This window comes from Eptatretus burgeri, chromosome 10 (genome assembly GCF_056783735.1).
Source record: "Eptatretus burgeri isolate ZD-2024b chromosome 10, Ebu_testis_v1, whole genome shotgun sequence".
Classification (NCBI taxonomy): domain Eukaryota; kingdom Metazoa; phylum Chordata; class Myxini; order Myxiniformes; family Myxinidae; genus Eptatretus; species Eptatretus burgeri.
The window spans coordinates 76,795,320-76,814,722 of NC_140970.1; the positions used below are offsets into that span (position 1 = coordinate 76,795,320).

The window sequence follows — 19,403 nt, forward strand, 5'->3', positions numbered from 1 at the left end:
TTAATTCGCCTGATGAAGGATATAATTAAATGAGGACATTTATTATCTTCAAAAGGAGTGTTTTAATTAACCGAACTACCCAATTTTCACTCTTGCACTTCCTTAGGGATTTCTTAGTAAGCATGCAAAGTTTCAGGCTGCTAGATTTTATAGTATTGGAGTTATGGAGTTTTTTGACACACACACACACACACACACACACACACACACACACACACACACACACACACACACACACACACACACACACACACACACACACACACACACTTTCTTTTGTTAGCATCGATATATATCCAACTGAGTATATCTAGTCTCCACAAAAACATAGATAATGATCGATCACTCCTTTTAAGGACCTTCAATTGTTGAAATATTTATTTTTAAAATAATACTAACACTAAAAAATCGTGGAAAATACTTATTATTTCAGAAATTGTCATCATCATCATCATCATCATTTTTGAAGTCAATCACTTTGGAGTAATCCACACGTTTACACAAAGCAGTACAACCGTGGCCATTTTTCAGGCAGGAGCAGTTGGCCGACCTGCACGAGCCATGGCAGCCACATTTTATGAGCTCCCTAGGCAGCCTGGGGTGCTTATTTATTAAGGAATTGATCGGAAGATATCCACCTTTAGGATTAATTTCCCATCCATTTTGTTCAAAGGGAGGGAGCATGGGTTTTGAAATAATGTATGACTTGTGCTGCATTGACATATAGATAGCTTGAAGAATGTGGAGGAGTTGTCCCTTGAGTCGAAGGGAGCTTCTCACCCTCAAGGTTTTCTTTGCGGAATAGGTCCCACTGAAGAGCAGGGAGAGTCTCTTGGCGACTGCTAGCAGAATATACTTTGCAGATGAATCTTTCAATTGGGAGATACTTCTCTGGAATAAATGTGTCTTCTTGCCCTTGACCTCCAAGAGCTTCAAGTATGGACGGGTCTTTTTCCAAGTTCTCAAATGCTTGCACGATTGCATCATTGTGGGGCAATAACCGGTAGGCAGAAAAGCCAATTTTTTGTTTTTTTCACACGCCGACAAATTTTCTTCCCGTCTGTGCCAGTGAAATGGTGCAGGCCAACAAAGCCCCTTGGTTTTTCAAGTATGATTGCCACCACTCGATTGCGCACATCAATTGCTCTACATTTTGCTCCCTTTCCAGTCAAGACACACAGTTTAGTGTATGCACCCAAGTGGCCATTTGCAGCCAAGTCGAGGAGAAGATTAAGAATGTCAGTGCCTGGAGACCAGACATCAATAGCCTTGAGTTTTGCCGCTCACACAATATCGAGCATGTGTAGAGGAATCATTGTGTCAGCTTCCTCATGGGTGTGGCTAATCATGTCTTCCAGATACGAGGCCTGGCCGGTTTGACTTGACTTTGTCCCAACATGACTTCTGAATGCCTCGCTCAGGATTCTCTGAATGCCTCCAGGAGAGCCTCACTAGAAGGTCAGTGAGATGTAATTTTGCTTTTGAATTGGTCTTTTTTTAAGATTTGAGAGGAGTTCATTGAGAGTCTCTCCATCCTCGTCGTCGTCTTCGTTGATCACAACCAGAATTCCATGCAGGGTGTTCTGCCCATATGCAGTATCTTCCATGAAGTCGATGTTGTCGTTGGCGAAAGATATGGACTTACTCTTCTTCATGAATCAAGGCAGACCGTATATAGCCACCCATCGCCTTCATTCTCTCTACAACTACACATTCCAGTTTATTCTCAGGATTCAACACACTCTCATAAAAACTACTTAAATTCTTTTTGTAATGCCTCATAAGACCTAAGATTCAACACACTACCTAAGGTCAGACAAAAAGTAAGGTAAGTAGACTCTTATCACAAACTTTATTGTGAATAGTAAGAAGAATGACAGTTGTTTCAGCTCTTTGAACAAAACCTGTATCATTCTTTGGCTTGTGCTTTACTTGACGGTTAGTCTTCACATTGTGTAAGAAAAAAACCTGAGATAAAACATCAACGGTTTTGCAGGCATCATCGTTCCGTTGACCTACAACACGGTTTGCTTAAAGACCCAACAACACCTACTCTCAGAAACTGGAGTACAGGAGGACTATTAATATCATCTAGCTCGCCTTTGAGCTTCCATTTGTCTCCACTCAAGTCGTTCATTTTGGAATTTACGAGATAATTTCACAATATCATCAATTACGGAATTGGTGTCCTGCTTTATTGCATAATCAACAGCATCTCCAACAGATTGGGAAAGCATCACATTTTCACGCTCATTGCGACGTGGAGGTTGCACTCCATGTTTGTTTGGTATGTGCTTTACTATAAGAGTCTTCAGATATTTCTTATTATCTGATTTGTTTATTTTATTTTCATGCAAGATTTCAGCATATTCATTGTTTATGTCGGTCATGCTCAGCACAGCCCCATCCTCAGAGAGGGGAATATTTGATACACATGATTAGCTGAATGTCGGATATACGCTGCCTGGTTTCAAGATTGGTTTGGGTCTTATTTTACACAGGAAGTGCACATATTGCGCATCTTGCATACAGCTAGAGTGATACCATTTTTTCCTGTGCTGAAGCATCACCGGGGTCAATCAAACAAGACGATTATGCTCCAATACGGTCACCTGTTGTTCTAATCTTTATATCGAAAAATATTTGTCCTCTATTGTCACTTTTCACCCAGTGAAGGCCCTCTTTACCCTCATTTGGCCGAGGGGAAAAATACATATTGTTTCCTTTGGTTTCACGCCACAAACACGCTGTGGACGTCCACAATCGTCAGAAACAGATGGCCGACCAACTTTAAGGCCCGGTCACACCTTGACGTTTTAGCCAGCGATGGCAACGTGTTAAAATTTATGTAAAACGCTGGCTTACGTTGAACTTTTGATGTTTTTTTTTAAAGATTCGGACGTATTCATAACGAGTTGGTCGTATGCATAACATATTAGTAATGGACACAGAACGTTTCGTTGTGTTATAGATAACTTATACCAACGAATGCTGAACCTGTTGTCGGCCTACACAACCTATGCCCAACGATAGTCTAACTTATGCATAGCGTGCGGCAGCGTATCGCCGACGATCACGTGGCGTAGCCTATTAAAAGGCTGCAGCTCGATGATTCAAATCATAACTGCCGTAGAAATGGAAGGGTCAAAATCGCGGTCACACCTTGGCGATCTTGCCAGCGTATGCCGACGTAACAAAAAGTGTGTCTAAAACGTTGGGGCACGTCAAATACGGTATGGGTAAGTTTGGTATGCGCGAGTAGAACGCTAAATACGCTATCATAAGTCGTAGTAAGTAGAGTACGTCAAGAAATTTTGAACATGTTCAAAATTTTACGACGTACTCGGCGTATGACACACGTTCGCATGCGATGGGGATAAGTTTTACACACGATATGTGGACGCTTACACACGTCCACAAAGGCTACTTATAAGCTACTCATAAGTCGAAACACGTCGCAGTAATGTCTTTTTTACGCGAAACTTATTTCTAACTTATGTTTGACGTGCTTTGAACCAATTCTTTACGTAGTCCCAACACACATCGACGTATGTAGATGTATTCCAATGACGTCTTCCGGTCGACAAAAAAATAAATGAACGTGTTTCTAGGTTACAACTGCCATATAAAGACGTGTTCCCAGCGGTTTTGGGAATTGGTATATAAAAATGGTGTTCATAAAAGGGGAACCCAACAGTGTTTTCGAGTCTTTTTGAGTCGATGTCCATGTCAGCAGTATCAGTATGAGTATCAGTATTACTATTAGTATTAGTATTAGTAGTAGTTTGTTCATGTTGGCAGTAGTAGGTGGGTGTGAGGGGGAGGGTGTGGGTTATGATGGATCGTCCTTGCGTCCGCGTGTCCACGGGTAGGTTCATAGGCTGCCACTCAACGATTTAAATGGCTGCATCTCCACTATTGAAAGTAGACGCTTGCGCTCAACAATTGGATTTTTTTTTACACTCAACGACTTTTAAACGGTACCACTCAGCTAGTTTCATTGTTTACAATGAACGATTTAAATTGCTGTCACTCGCCTTTGTTTTTTTTTTTTTGACGCTGGGGTTTGGAAATTTGAAACGTTTCTTCTGAACGTGTTAAAACGCTCAAACTCGACTATTTTAAATAGACGCTGCCGATGGACAATTGGAATCATAGCCAAGCTAGACATCGAAGTGTGAACATCCTCGTCATGCCGAAGAAAAGTTTGAAGAATGCTGCAAATAAGTGTCCTGGCCGTGGCCGTGGACGCTGACGCAAGGACGATCCATTATACTGACGTCTTTCAGCCTATGAGTAACTTAAAAGTAACGTCTGTCGACGTGTGGCAACGATCGCGTAACGTGCCAACAACACGTTAATCATAGGTAGGAAATAAGTTTCGGGTACTCTAAACACTACCTCGGCGTGTCTCAACTTATGATTAACTTACAAGTAGCATGTGTTGACGTCTGTCAATGATCGCAGACCGTGCCTACAACTTGTGGCCAGCGTAGCGGAACGTGTGAGTCATACGCCGGCATACGTCGTGAAATTTCAAGCATGAAAAAATTTGAGAACAACCGAAAAGTACAACGTTTAAAGCCAACGTACAACGACGTATGGCAACGTACTACGACGTATGCCAGCGTGCTCTCAATGTTATCAAAACTTACCCATAACGTATTCAACGTGTGCCAGCGTTTTAGAAAAAAAATTCAAAAATCGGCATACGTTGGCTAAAACGTCAAGGTGTGACCGGGCCTTTAGGTGGAACTGTCACACCAATAGGAGAACAGAGCCTCCTTTTTTCTGCTTGTTCAACTGTAAGTCTGTGTAGCACTTGCTTATGCTTGGTGTTGGCTTAATGTTGAGGGTGGTGAGCTTGGAATTCTTGGGTTCTGAGTTCAAATCCTGCTCAGCGGTTGAGTTAATACCAGGTGGGTTTGACTCATCCACTCATCCTTCTGAGGTTGACAAAATGAATACCAGCTTGCTGGGATGATTGAGCCATTTTAGTATCATATGTTGTAGTATCAAAAAATATCATATCATTTTTTTTTTTTACCACTTGTTTCCTACAACATGCATGATACCTGACCAGGCTCAGGTCAGCATGTGATAAGCTTGCCATATGGTCAGCAATAGGCTTGAGATGAAGTTTACCTAATGCAACATGTTTCTCAGCATATTTATTGATCGGGAGTATCTTATCAAGACTAGGATCAGGCACTAGATGGTTGGGAAATCTTCCTTATGTACATATGACACATAACAATGAATTATTATCAGACATTCTTCTTGATTTCTGTGATTTCTTTTCAGATAAGACTGTGTGGAGAATTGCAGAGGATGAGAAATGAGAAATCCACCAGGTTCTCTGAAGGTCTGTAAAAAAATTAAAAATACATCTCAAATTGCAGTTATGAGAACAAAAAAAAAAATCCGTTTTTGGGGTTGACCTTGACCTTATGGCATGATCCTGAGCTCGTATGGCCTTGGAACATGTTTCAATCGATTGAGCATCCTGAAAAACTCCAAGTTTACATCATAAGATCTTGTCATTCAGATCATGCATTGCTGGCATATGCCCATTTTCACATCGATATAGCCGAATAAAGGTCAAGGTCATTAAAGAGTCAAATGATCCCCTTAATGTGGTCGACAAAATTTCCAGCTTAAATTTTCATGTTTCTTATGTCCAAAAGATGCGATATCCACCCCTAACTCAATTTGAGCGTCAAATTCCTAAAAAAATTACATGGTCAACCTCACCAGTAGATGTCAGAGGCAAAACATGAGGATATTGACAGCCAGGTAATAGGTGTCCACAACAATCTTTGACCATATTGTGGAATGTCTGCCAAGGCCCTTGTGCGAATATGATGAAAAAGGACTCCACTGAAAGTTCCGGTTAACACAAAGTTCAGGATAATATTTTTGTACTCATTATCTTCCACATTGTCCATTGTTCCACACTGCAGACACACCACGTACGATAGAGATTAGAGATGGTGCAAGCCTAATTTTCTCGAGCTTGAGCTGAGAAAAGCTTTCAAACAAATAGAGCCGAAGCTAGTGTTTCTTCCCGGTAAATCGTTTCCCAGGAATTCCTGGAAAATTGCAGGAAATTGATTCGGGATTCCTTCCTTTTCCCGGTTTTTTTCAGTTTGGGCTCAGAAAAATTTACTCGAACCAACCATCTCTTGTGGCAAGTGTAGATGAACTTGCACTTGTCCAGTGTACTCTGTTCACCTCCTTTCCCAACACAAAGGAAAGACTCATCAACTTGTATTTTATGCGCTTCAAAGTCATCCCACAACCAAGTTGCCCAAATAATAAATGTGCATTATGGTAAAAACTACCTTCGTACAAAGTTACATGGTGATTGGATGTAAAATGTGGCTGGTGTTCCAAGATATCCATTTTCTTCAAATAGAAAAATCACGTGGTTGCAACAAACAACAACATTAAAGGCACAATGTGGGTGGAAAAAAAAATTGTGCCCGATTCTTTTATTTAGACTCAAACTTTTTTTTGTTCTCTCTTTCATTAAGCAATTTCTTATTTTGCAATAAACAAGAAAACATAAACTTTTACATTTGTTCTTTCCTTATGAGGCCTTATAAACCTGCCTGGGTGCTGTCACATCTTTCACAACATGCCATTTTTGTCCCACATCGTCTCTCCTCCATTTATTTCACACTCTGAAGGGATAAATGGAGCTGGGAATGACTAGCATCTCGGTAGATCAGGCGAATGAGACGAGAAGGCCTTGCCTGCCTCCTCGAGGAAATAAAGGGAAAGAGATTACCTGTAAATTGGTGATGAGGCTTTGGGGTTTTCTCGCAACGCTGCTTAGTATTCCATGCAGAGCTGTGTGCCCAATGTGTTAGTGTAACGAGCTACTGATATTATAAAAAGTGACTTGACTCACAAGCATCTGCAGATCTTTTTCTTCTGCAGAAAATGTCCCTTTTTCTGACATCCTCTTTATAATGAGGAACATAAAGTTGTTTTCTTTTTTTGACTCCAATTCATCTGTGTATATGATGTGTGCACACATTTGATTTGTGCATTTGTGCAAGAGAGATGTATTATTTTATGCAATGGTCTAGGCTCATGGAGGAGCGAAACAATAAAGTGCAGCAGGTTTACAAACTACTGATGGTTATGGGGTGGGAGGGGTTTGGACATACATGAGCAAACGATACAGGAATATAACAAAATGAGGAACAATGTCCTGGAGGAGAACAGAATTGGAAGGAATCAGCATTTGTTGAAGAAATCAAGGACGTGCATCCAAGCGTGAGAGCCTGAGATAGTGATGGGCAGTGCATTTGAGGAGGTAGACAAGACAATGGACACAGGGAGGCAATTCCACAATCGGGAGAATAAGGAGACAAATGCATGCAGGTGGGAAACCAGCCTCGATTTGGGAGAGTTAAAAGGTGAAGGTTTCTGGAGGAACACGTGTGACCTTGGGTGGCTTAGGGAGGGCAGAGCTAGGCGAGAGCAGCAGCAAAGCTAGATGTAAGTTTGTATAGAATAGAGAGTCCACCAACTTGCTGCTGGTGAAAGAGTGACAGTCTTTGGGAATCTACCTTCTCCTTTGAGATTTCATTGGTGTGGAAGGCCTTGTTTTCAACTGCCTTAAGGAGGAGCAAAGTGAGAAGAAGTAACACCGTCCAGAGTGGGAAACCTTCCTCCATGAGCTCAGTATGGTTCAGGAATTCCTTAGCTCAACAGAGAATACTCACGTAGCAATTACACTTGAATGCCAGTTTGGTTATATAATCCTCCCGTGAAAGGCTATGGTAGATAGTGAGGCCAATAATTTCCTGGGACGACTCTTCTCGTAGTTGGCCAGAGAAGTCGATTGGATAGTTTGATCGCCTATGCTTGTGGAGAGACCGTTTAAGGGTGTTTGACGAGCTGGCATTGAACATCATGTTCCAAGTAGTTGACCAGCAGTTTATTTTCTTCAGGTCTAATGAAAGAGATTTGGCAGTGGCTGGCCTTTCATCAGAGACCTGTATTGTTCTGCAATGCGTGGAGGCATCAGCAACATGACAAAGCTTGGTTATCAAGAGAACCAGATAAATCATTAGTATTGATCAAGAATATATAATAATAAATTTTATTTGTTTAGTGCTTTTCAAATACAAAGAAATCTCAAAGTGCTGAACAAGGGAAAATCAGTTGGTCAAATAAAAAAAAAGAAGAAAAATAATTAAAAAAAATATAGAAATACCATAAGAATCAACGTAGAGTCGAGTGAAATTACATTTAAAAAAATAAACAAACATATATATATATATATATATATATATATATATATATATATATATATATATATATATATATATATATATATATATATATATATATATATATATATATATATAACATCCTTGACCAATCCTTTTTACAAAGCATATTACTTAATAGCAAGGGAATAAATGTGTGTTTTAAGCCTTGAAAGTTTTAAGCCTAAAATTAAGCCTTGAAAGTTGATGTAAACAATTCCTGCAGGTGTCAAACTTTTGGTGATTCGTTACAAACCCTCTGTCTTTGTAAAAGCAGTGTTGGAACAGACTGTGTTGCTACACCCTCTGAAACATTATTTGGACAATATTGCACTGCAGGAAGTAGTATGCTGCTATCATAATGGCGAGAAAAAGACAATTAACAAAGGAAGACAGACAAACCATTATAACCCTTAAAAGTGTCGGTCTTTCCTTCAGATAAATTGCAAAAAAAGCCAAGTTGTCAGTGAGTACAGTTTCCTACACCATCAAAAGGCACTTGGAAACTGGAGGAAACTCGGACAGGAAGAGGTCTGGCAGACCCAAAGCCACAACACAATCAGAAGACAAGTTTGAGAGTCAACAGCTTGCGTGATAGGTGGCTCACAGGACAGCAGCTTCAAGCACAGCTTAACATGAGTCGAAGTAAGGAAGTGTCAGTTTCAACTGTGAAGAGAAGACCTTGAGCTGCAGGTTTGACAGATTGAGTGGTGGTAAGAAAGCCATTGCTAAGATGGCAAAATAAGAAAAAGAGGCTTGCCTGGGCCATGAAGCACTGCCAGTGGACTCCTGAAAACTGGAAGAAGGTCTTATGGACCAATGAATCAAAATTTGAAATCTTTGGTTAATCACGCGGGGTTTTTGTACGCCGTCGAGTAGGTGAAAGGATGGGTCCTCCATGTGTGACACTTAACTGTCAGGCATGGAGGAGGAAGCGTGATGATCTGCGGCTCTTTTGCTGGATCCAGAGTCGGCGACTTGCACAGAGTGACTGGCACCCTGAACCAAAAAGGTGACCACAGCATTTTGTAGCACCATGCAATACCCTCTGGTCTCCGCCTAGTTGGTCAGGGGTTCATCCTACAGCAAGATAACGACCCAAAACATACCTCCAGGTTATGTCAGAACTATCTTAGAAGAAAAAAACAAGATGGTAGGCTTCAAATCATGGAATGGCCAGCACCGTCTCCAGACTTAAACTGCATCGAGCTCCTTTGGGATGAACTGGACAGAAGGGTGAAAGTAAAGCAACCTTCACATGCAACACATTTGTTGGAACTTCTGCAACAGTGTTGGGAAGAACTTTCCGAACAATATTTGATTTCCATTATAGAAAGAATGCCACGAGTATGTTCGGCTGTTATATCTGCAAAAGGTGGCCACTTTGATGAGTCAAAAAATGTAGATTAAATTTGGTTCAACAAAATGATTGCATGATTTCTTTTTTATCTGTAATTGTTTATATATTCTATGCTTTAATTTCCGAGTGCATTGAGACATGAAACTGCTTAAATTTCAGTAAAAACTGGAAAAATGGGGGTGTTCTCAAACTTTTGACCGGTAGTGCATATATATATATATATATATATATATATATATATATATATATATATATATATATATATGTACTAGCAAATACTACCCGTCGCTTCGCTGATGTTAATACTGATGGGGGTGAGGGAGAAAAAGGGGGGAAGAGGGAGAGAGGGGATGGGGAGAGAGAGAAAGTGGGGAGAGTGAAGAGGTGGAGGGGAAAAGCCAGAAGAGGGGGGGGAGTGAGGAGGGTTTGGGGAAGGGAAGACAGTGTGAGGAGAGAGGAAGTGAAGGCAGACATGTGGTGAAACACTAATTATGATTCATACTGTCTCATGAAAATGATTCTGCATCAAATAACAGTGAAGATCGAAACAAAATAATGTCTGAAGTCTATTTCATACTGGTCAAACTATAAACATGGCCCAGAGACCAACACCTGTCCGGACAAGTCTGGAGACAAGCTCCTGTCTTGACATAAATACTGCCTGCTTGGACGCATCCAGCGACAAGCTTACTGGAGACAAATACTGCACAGATACAAACACCGCATGAACACATCCGGACACAAACACTGCCTGAACGTGTCCGGAGACTAACACAACCCGAACGCATCCTGATACGAAAACCGCCGGGAGACAAACACCGTCCAGACATAACCGCCGTCCAATATGTCCAGAGACAGAGATAGACAGACAGAGAGGGGAGGGAGAGAGTGGAGATGCGGGAGGAAGGTGCTGCACTGTATTTGTTGGGGTTAGAGCATGGAAAGAAGAGAGAGAAAGAGAGAGAGAGAAAGAGAGATATTCTGGTAGGGGAGTTAGCAGAAAGAACAAGTTATGATTAATGAACAACACACACACACACACACACACACACACACACACACACACACACACACACACACACACACACACACACACACACACACACACACACACACACACACACACACACGTGCCTAGCCAACATCGACAATTTTTCTGAAATCAGCAGGATGGAGTCAGTGTGATCACCAACTACAGTACTTACTGTATACTCACCAGAAACCTTTCGCAGCTTTCAACGAAAAACAATGTTGCCTTTATCTTGACGTTTGATGGATTTGTTCACATACATTAGTCTTTATTAACAGCTGCGGGTGATGGATGGAAAAAAAAACTTTGGCGTGGTAATTCAGAACACACGTTAGTGTGGCAAACAGCTTGGAAATCAGGTGTTATTTCACAACCCACTCAGAGTGACAGAGCACAAACCACTCGCTCACAGTGATGGAGCATGAACTACTCGCTCACGGTGATGGAGCACAAACCACTCACTCAGGGTGACAGAGCACGAACCACTCACTCAGGGTGATGGAGCACGAACCACTCGCTCAGGGTGACGGAGCACGAACCACTCGCTCAGGGTGACGGAGCACAAACCACTCACTCAGGGTGACGGAGCTCGAACCACTCGCTCATGGTGACGGAACACAAATCACTCACTCAGGGTGACGGAGCACGAACCACTCGCTCAGGGTGACGGAGCACGAACCACTCGCTCAGGGTGACGGAGCACGAACCACTCGCTCAGGGTGATGGAGCATGAACTACTCGCTCAGGGTGACGGAGCACAAACCACTCACTCAGGGTGACGGAGCACGAACCACTCGCTCATGGTGATGGAGCACAAACCATGCGCTCTGAATGTTGTGGCGCGGCAAAAGCGTCCGCAGTGAATGCACAATTCACTCAGAATGATGTCGTGCCCTTACTATATCGATAATTGGTGCTTAGCAAGTGAATTAATCACTCAAGCAAGCACTCCAATTTAATGGTTGATGAGGAACAGCTGGCCAGGCTGTCACTCTATACCATATCCGATCTCTTTAACTTTAAAGCCAGTCTTCACCACGCATGCATCAGTTAATGAAATAAAATGAATTTGTTCAATTTTTTATGGGTCTTTTGCAGTACGAGATTTTAAATTGGTCTTTTGCAGTAATGGCTTCTTTCTTGCCACCTGTCCATTGTTGCCAGCTTTCAGAAGGGAACGGGATATTGTTGATTAATGAACACTGATCCCAATCTCAGACATCAAGGCTTGCGGATTTTTTAACATCATTGTTGGATTTACAGTGACATCTCGAACCAGTTTCCTGCTTGCCCGGCTGGTGAGTTTGGATGGGTGACCTGATGTGGGTAGTGGCTGGGTGGTATGATGCATCAACCACTTCTGAATGATGGATTTTACCATAATAAAGGGATAATGAGGGTTTTTGAAATCCAATAACCCTCTCTTGAATGGTGCTTCTCCACCTCTTTATTTCTGACTTCGTTGGAAAGCTCCTTGGTCTTCATGTTTGTCTTTTTGGTTGGCTAAGTGAGTTGCACCTTAAACCTCCTTAGACAAATGGGGGACCTTAATTTATTTTAAGTTAAAACACTGATTACACACAGGTGAATTATATTGCACTTATTTTTTTATCCTTTAAAACACATAATTTGCTCCTGAAGTGATTTAGGGTTAATTAGGCAAAGGGGTTGAATATTTATGCAACTGAGTATCTATTTTTTTTCAATGTTGATCTATAGTGTTCAAATTTTGTCTGAATTTTTTAGCTTTATCACTTTGGAGAGTTTGTGGAGACTTTTATATCAAGTTTGATTCGTAAGCATAATGAAATAAGCTCAGGTGGTATCAAAATGTGAAAACTTTGGAGGGGCGTGAATATTTTTGCAGGACACTGCACATATATATATATATATATATATATATATATATATATATATATATATATATATATATATATATATATATATATATATATATATATATGTTTGAAAAAAATTGGTACTCAAATTAAGGACCTTTAGTGTACAATTGTCCCCTCATGTCCTGTTTTTCTTGTTCATTCATCTACCTGTTTATATCTTGTTGTTTCCACACCACTTCAGGTGTTTTGCCTGTTTCCCCAAAGTCCTTATACTATGGAATCTATAGCTCTCGAAATTATTATAATCTCCCACGATGAGTGATAAGGTCGTAGCACAAGTGCCCATTGCTCTCCCATCGCAGGCAGGTCTGTGGTCTCTCTGTTTTGTACCGTCAACTCTACAACATTGCTCCCTCCATTCTCTCAGTCCTCTGAACCTCCTGATCTACTACAGGATGCACACCTTCTTTCATTAGCCCACTAACTCCTGGTTAAACTTCCAAAATCCAAACTGATTGCATTTCTCAACTCTTTCATTCCTCACTTCTCCCATCAATTGAACCATCTTTCAGAGGCTGCTCTGTCTCCCTCGTCCCTCCAGGACTTCAAGCAATCAGTGTACCACCATCTCTTATCATCCCCATTTTTGACTCATGATCTTTATTACCCCATAAACCTTTCCAAACCCAACCATCTTACTTGCTCGTTTCAGTTTCCTTCCCTCCTCCCTCTCCCATTTTCCAGCCAGTTCATTCCGTTGATGTGTGTCCCTCTGTCAGCACTACCTTATTCTTCCCATGAACCTCGCTCCTCTAAAGAAAAAGAAAAGAAGAAAAATCACGTTATTTGAGCGATTGCTTTGATTTTCCTTGTTCCGATCGACAAAACATGCTGAGGGCAATCTGATGAACTCATAAAAGTGTATGACCGTGTGCAATGCCGTAAAACAAGAAATAGTCAAATGGATGAATGAAAAAAATAATTGGCCAGTGCATTGTGGCAAGCTATCCAACGAGAATGCAGAGATGAAAAGAATTTTTTTTTTTATTATTCAATTCTTAAATTATTTTAATACTTTTATTATCGTGTTCCTTCGATAAAGTGTGTCGAAATGAGATGAAATATCATTATGTGCAATGTATTATAATGTAGAATGAATGCAATGAAATTGTCAAAATATATCCCCCTTTCCCCCCACCCACTCTTTTGAAAGCAGTTTTTCTTTTCGGACTGGGGTCCGTAAGCCAAGGCAGAAAGACAAATTGATGGAACGGTGATATTTGTCTTCTGGAGAAGCCAATCAGGAACTGGTGCTTCAATATCAAAGGAGGGTGCTTCACATAATCTGTCTGTCATTACTATGAGTGAGAATTTAACAATAGGATACCTTTCCTCCAGCACTTATAGTTCACAGAGATGTGCTGCGTGCACATTAGGAGACCCTACGCACTTTCGCGTGAATTGCGAGGACATTTGGCCATATCAATGTGTTTGTACATTATAGCAAGGGAATTTGGACATAATAATGTCTTCATTTTTTTTTTTTTTTGAATAACAAAGATATTGTGAGATATCAAAATGCTTTAACTTGTGTTCATTGATGTACAGGATAAAGGAAATGTATGAAATGTAGGAAATGTAGGAGGTTGCTTGGCATTACAGTACTTGTACTGGCTTACTTACACTTTGCTCCAGGCTTACTCTTACAACATACATGAGGGTCTTTCTGATACAAAATAGAATATGTGCAAGTCATTGATCAAAGCTGTAAGATAGTGTTGGAATACATAAATAAATATCACATCCATGAGTGCATAAGAGAGCACATCAGAGGTGAAGGTAAGATATGAGACAGAAACCGTTGATCAATATAAGCCCTATTGTGCCTCTCTACGGTGTAACAGAACCACATGAGATGGTTATTATGTGTATTATGAAGCAGTTCTGGAAATTCGACCATTTCACAGCAAATACAATAACACAGCTCACCAACCATACACACCATGAACCGAAAATGCAAGACGTATTGAGCTATCTTAAGTGATGATGTTGTTGCAACTCTGAAGAAAAAGAAGATGATGTGGCAGAAAAATCATTTTGTGAAATCACAAACTTTAAATGCAGTATTAATCAAGCTGAGAAAATGGAATATAACTGTGCAAATAAAATGAATCTGTGTAGTCATACAGTTCAAAGAAAATGATACAATTACTACACATTGCCGTGTATGAATCGGTGTGAAAAATGCGAGGAAGACCATGGAGGAATGAGAAAAACAGGAAATTATTGGGCTCGTCTTACATCGTGATTAAATTTTCAGTATCTTGAACGTTTGCATCTCAGGGCTCGTTGACTGCATCATGGTCAATTGGGCAGTTTCAAAATGGAGAAAAGATGTTGAGCATATTGAACAAAATGACCAATGAGGATGTACTGTGTATCTATGTAGGTAAATACGAGTGGGATCTGACTAATATTATGTTTTATTCTGGAATCTAAAGCATCAAATACAGGAAAAAATTAATGAACCTTAACCTATTTCTGAAAGTGCTCACCTGATGTACCGAAACGCTTGTCCCATTGACCACTTCATGCCATATATGTAGAAATCTTTGGGGCAGGTACGTTGTCATCTCAGGACATGTGCCGTAATGTCTTCATCATTCATAAATAAAATTTGCCCAGGTGAACTTTGAGTGAAACACATAGATGGAAATCACAAGGTGACAAGTCTGGACTGCATGGTGTATGATTTTTTTGCTGGAGGAATAGTGGTCACTTAGCCTGGTGTTGGCTTAGTGGGTAATGTGGCTGGCTTTGGACCAAAAGGTCCTGAGTTCCAACCTCCTGTCATTCGTTAAATTAACACCAGGTGGGGTTGACTCAGGCTGTCATCTTTCTGAGGTCAGTGAAATGAGTACCAGTATACTGGGGTAATAACCATTTGGGGTAACCTGTGTCAGAGTGGCGACCTGTACAGGACTGTACTCCTTACCAGTGAAATTGCCTTGCACACCTCCACAACATTGCTTTACAGCACAAAAAGGAATGGTGTCATATTATATTATAATAGTGGTCACATTTGCTATGCATGCGAGAATGAGCATTACCATGTAGCAAAGTCACACCCTGAGACAGCATATTCTGCAAATGGCTTGTCTCATCTCATTGTGTAACAGCTCATTGATTGTTTTCTCACATTCAGGAAATTGCAACATGCAACAAACACTTTCCAAAAGCTTTCCGGCTGATTGCTGAACCTTAAAATTATTTGGCAGTGGACAACAAGGATGTCTGCACTCCAAGCTGGCTCGCTGGCTCGGATCGCAGGTAGCTTTGACTTTCAGGTAGCATGAAACGACGAACCCACCAGGTCTCATCACCCATCACAATTTTCTTCAATAAATCATCTACCTCCTTCCACCAGCATTCCAGGAGCTCTGTTGCAAAGACCAAATGAGTTGCGTTTTGATCAAATGTGACATCCGGAGATACGCACATTGCATTGACCAAATTGAATTTGAAGTGATAATGTATAATTGTTTCCATGCTGATACCAAATTCCTCTGCAACAGCAAGTCCTCGTTTTTTGCAAGTGTTTCTTTCCCAAAAATCCGTGTGATGCACGAAATTGTGATATTTGAAGAATATTTTCCCATAAGAACCCATGCATTGAGGAGAGATGTGTTCCTGGACAGGGATTTTTTTTTGGGGGGGGGGATTACTTGAGGTGGTTTTTTTGTACATAAACACATAAATCGATTAAAAAAACAAGAAATTCATATAAATGTAAATGAAATAAAATATCTTGAGTGTAAATACCAAAAAATAAATCACTTCACCACTCTTCCTGGGTTTTGGGGTGACTGTTGGTGGAACGCTACTGCTTGTGGAAGGAGTTGTTTAGCTTGAATAATCCACGCAGGGTGGGCTGGACAGCTTTCTTCTTCTTGGCTGCATACAGCTCCTTGCAACAATGCAGGACATCGATGCTCAAGATCGCTCACAAATTTGCCTGAGGTTCAAGAGTGAGAGCTGCATGAAGGGAGTCTCAGCCACTTCTTCTTCTGTTCGAACTTCATTGGATCCTCCATGCTTAAATCTTCACCATGAGACTCAAATAACTCCACCACTTCATCGTCGTCCACTTTAGGTTCTAAAAGCGGGAACACACTCAGGCCACACTTTCGTTCCTTTAAATATCTGAAATTGTGGACACGTCTGTTTCACTTATGACCTGCCTCATGGTACGTCTCAGGTAATAGGCTTTAAATGTAGCAATAACTCCCTGGTCCATTGGCTGTATAAGTGGGGTCGTATTGGGTGGTAAAAACACACCCTGCACTTTATTGCACCAGTCTTCCATATGTGCAGGATGGGCAGGGGCATTGTTTCCAAGAAACAAAGCTTTGTTTGCAAAAAATTTCTCCTTTGTGTACTTTTCAGTGAAGCTAGATAAGTAATTAATTGCATAGTCCTGGCATACCGGCACAGTCATCCAAGTCTTCGGATTTCACCTCCACATGACAGACAGCTGTGGCTTGATGTAGCCCTTTTGCGGCCGTGGGTTTTATGAGTAGTACAGTAGGAGAGGCTTGAGTTTGACATCACCTTCAGCGTTTCCCCAAAGAATAAAGGTCAGCTTGTCCTTCACTGCTTTAAGCCATCTTTTCTTCCTTTTGGATGTACCTGTGGTAGGGCATCTTCTTCCAAAATAACCCAGTCTTGGCTATGTTGAAAACTTGTCTAGGTGTGTAACCATCCTCCTCAATGATATTTTCAAGATTAGCAGAAACTCCTCTACTGCCACCGTGTCTGCACTCGCTGTCTCACCCGTGGTCTTGAGGTTGAGGAGGTTGGCACATCTCTTCAACCTCTCAAACCAACCCCAGCTAGCCCTGAAGGTCCCTGCACATGGATCCTTTCCTTCAACCTCCTCTGTCGCATGAAAATTACTCCACAAAGTACGGACTTTCTCTTGTATCGCAGCAAGAGAGATAAAGTAATGTTCCATTGATTCTGGTCTTCTATCCACACACTTGATAAACGTTCAATACTTCCATGTAATGCATAACACTGTCTCTCACTCCAGGCAGTGTAGTCACACTCAAAGTAGTCACAGTCTGGGAACTTTTAACACTCAAATGCACAGGAGATTCCATGCACATGTCCAATCGATTTTCCTGCACCATGCTCATATTTTTTTTCATAATTATAAACACCAACTTCCTTTGGGAGCATTGGCAAGTCGACTCCCCACTCCGCTCCGTCGAAGGGTGGGGAAATTTTTGTCTGCCCACGACCTCACCCCGAGGACTATCAACACGTATGCAAAATTTGTTGGAGATTGGCTTAGCCCTGTTTTTTTTTCTATGGTTTTCAGATGTACATACATACATGCATACATACATACATACACACGTGTGGGAGGGGACGGAGGGGTGGATGGGGGAAAGCAGAGGGAGAGAGATGAGGGGGGAGATAGAGGAGGAGAGGAGGGGTGATGGAGAGAATGAGGAGGAATGGGGGAGGGAAGAGGTGAGGGGAGAGGAAGGAGGGAGAGGGAGTGAGGAAGGGGGTGAGAATGATGCCTCTCCACACTTCACTATATATTCTGGGAGGGAGGAGTGGGGTGGGAGTGAGAGAAAGAGACACAAATATGTGCAGTATAGTATCAGGTAACGTATGACCACCTGTAAGTGGACTGTTGTGACCGAGGCACCGCATGACCCGCAGGTGGTGGGTCTATAACTTTGTACTTTGTTCCATTGAGCAATTATTACAAAGGAGAAAAGGATGTATTTTTTTTGTTGTTGTTGTTGTTGTGTTTCGCAGAGCCATTCATAGGTATGAAGATCAAGCATTCGATTATATGAATGAGGAAAGGGACAAAAAATAATTTTTGAGTGTTTTTACGTTCAGAAACCGTTGCAGCCTGTTCCAAGTTCCATTGCAATTCTGCACAAAGTTCAGTACAAAACCGCACAGATGGCACGGCAAGCCACAAAGTACACCAAAAAACCACAAAGGTTTACGTTTAAATGGAATTCTTATCTATAAAAGTTGAATTCAAGTGGAAAATTGATGAAATTCAATTCAAAAATATATCAAGCCACAGAGCTCACAAAATGTTGGTCTATGCTTTCACAGTGAGAACCAACATGGCAGAGTTCTGAACACGAGTTTCGATTTGACATTCAACTTTTTTTTTAATGGGTATCTATTTTTAATCAAAGCAGATCGCACAAAAAGGTGAAACGATGCACAAAAAGGTGTAAAATATATATATATATATATATATATATATATATATATATATATATATATATATATATATATATATATATATATATATATATATATATATATTTAAATCGAGCAAATACGGTCTGTTCCGCCTGGCCCAAAACAAAATAGCCACTTAAGACCCCTGCGACATGACAGCAGGCTGACCAAGATGGCACACCACCATCTTGGTCAGGCTTTTTTTACCTCTGCCACCAAAGATGAAGGAGGTTATGTCTTCATCTCTCTCTCATCTCAAAAAGTTGTGGATGGATCCGGATGAACTTTGGTGGGCAGGTTGAGTGTGTGACAAATACGAACTGATTAGATTTTGGTGAAGAACCGAATCCAGATCTGGATATGAGTTATTTAATTTTTGAAGTGATTTTTTCACCATTGAGAGATAGGGCCAAAAACGATATAGTGCTCTATAGCATGATATTTCGAAAATGTATTGGGCTCGATATGTTCTCGTGGATCAGGCGTTACCTGGCGGAGATATGCGCTCTAGTGAGTGCACTTCTAGTTTTGCTTTTTGATGATGAGCATCCCATTAATCATCTTCAAAAGGGCTGTTTAAATTTACTCGAATATCAAGT

General features: G+C 41.0%; 1 protein-coding gene across 1 annotated transcript in view; it reads left to right on the forward strand.

The window, feature by feature from the left end:
• LOC147018907 (uncharacterized) overlaps positions 1 to 19,403 on the forward strand; it is a 180,350-nt gene that overhangs the window by 114,377 nt on the left and 46,570 nt on the right. The window contains exon 7 of the mRNA XM_085899019.1: positions 5,305 to 5,365. Coding sequence (XP_085755145.1) covers positions 5,305 to 5,365 — 61 coding nt within the window. The remainder of the gene's footprint in view (positions 1 to 5,304; positions 5,366 to 19,403) is intronic.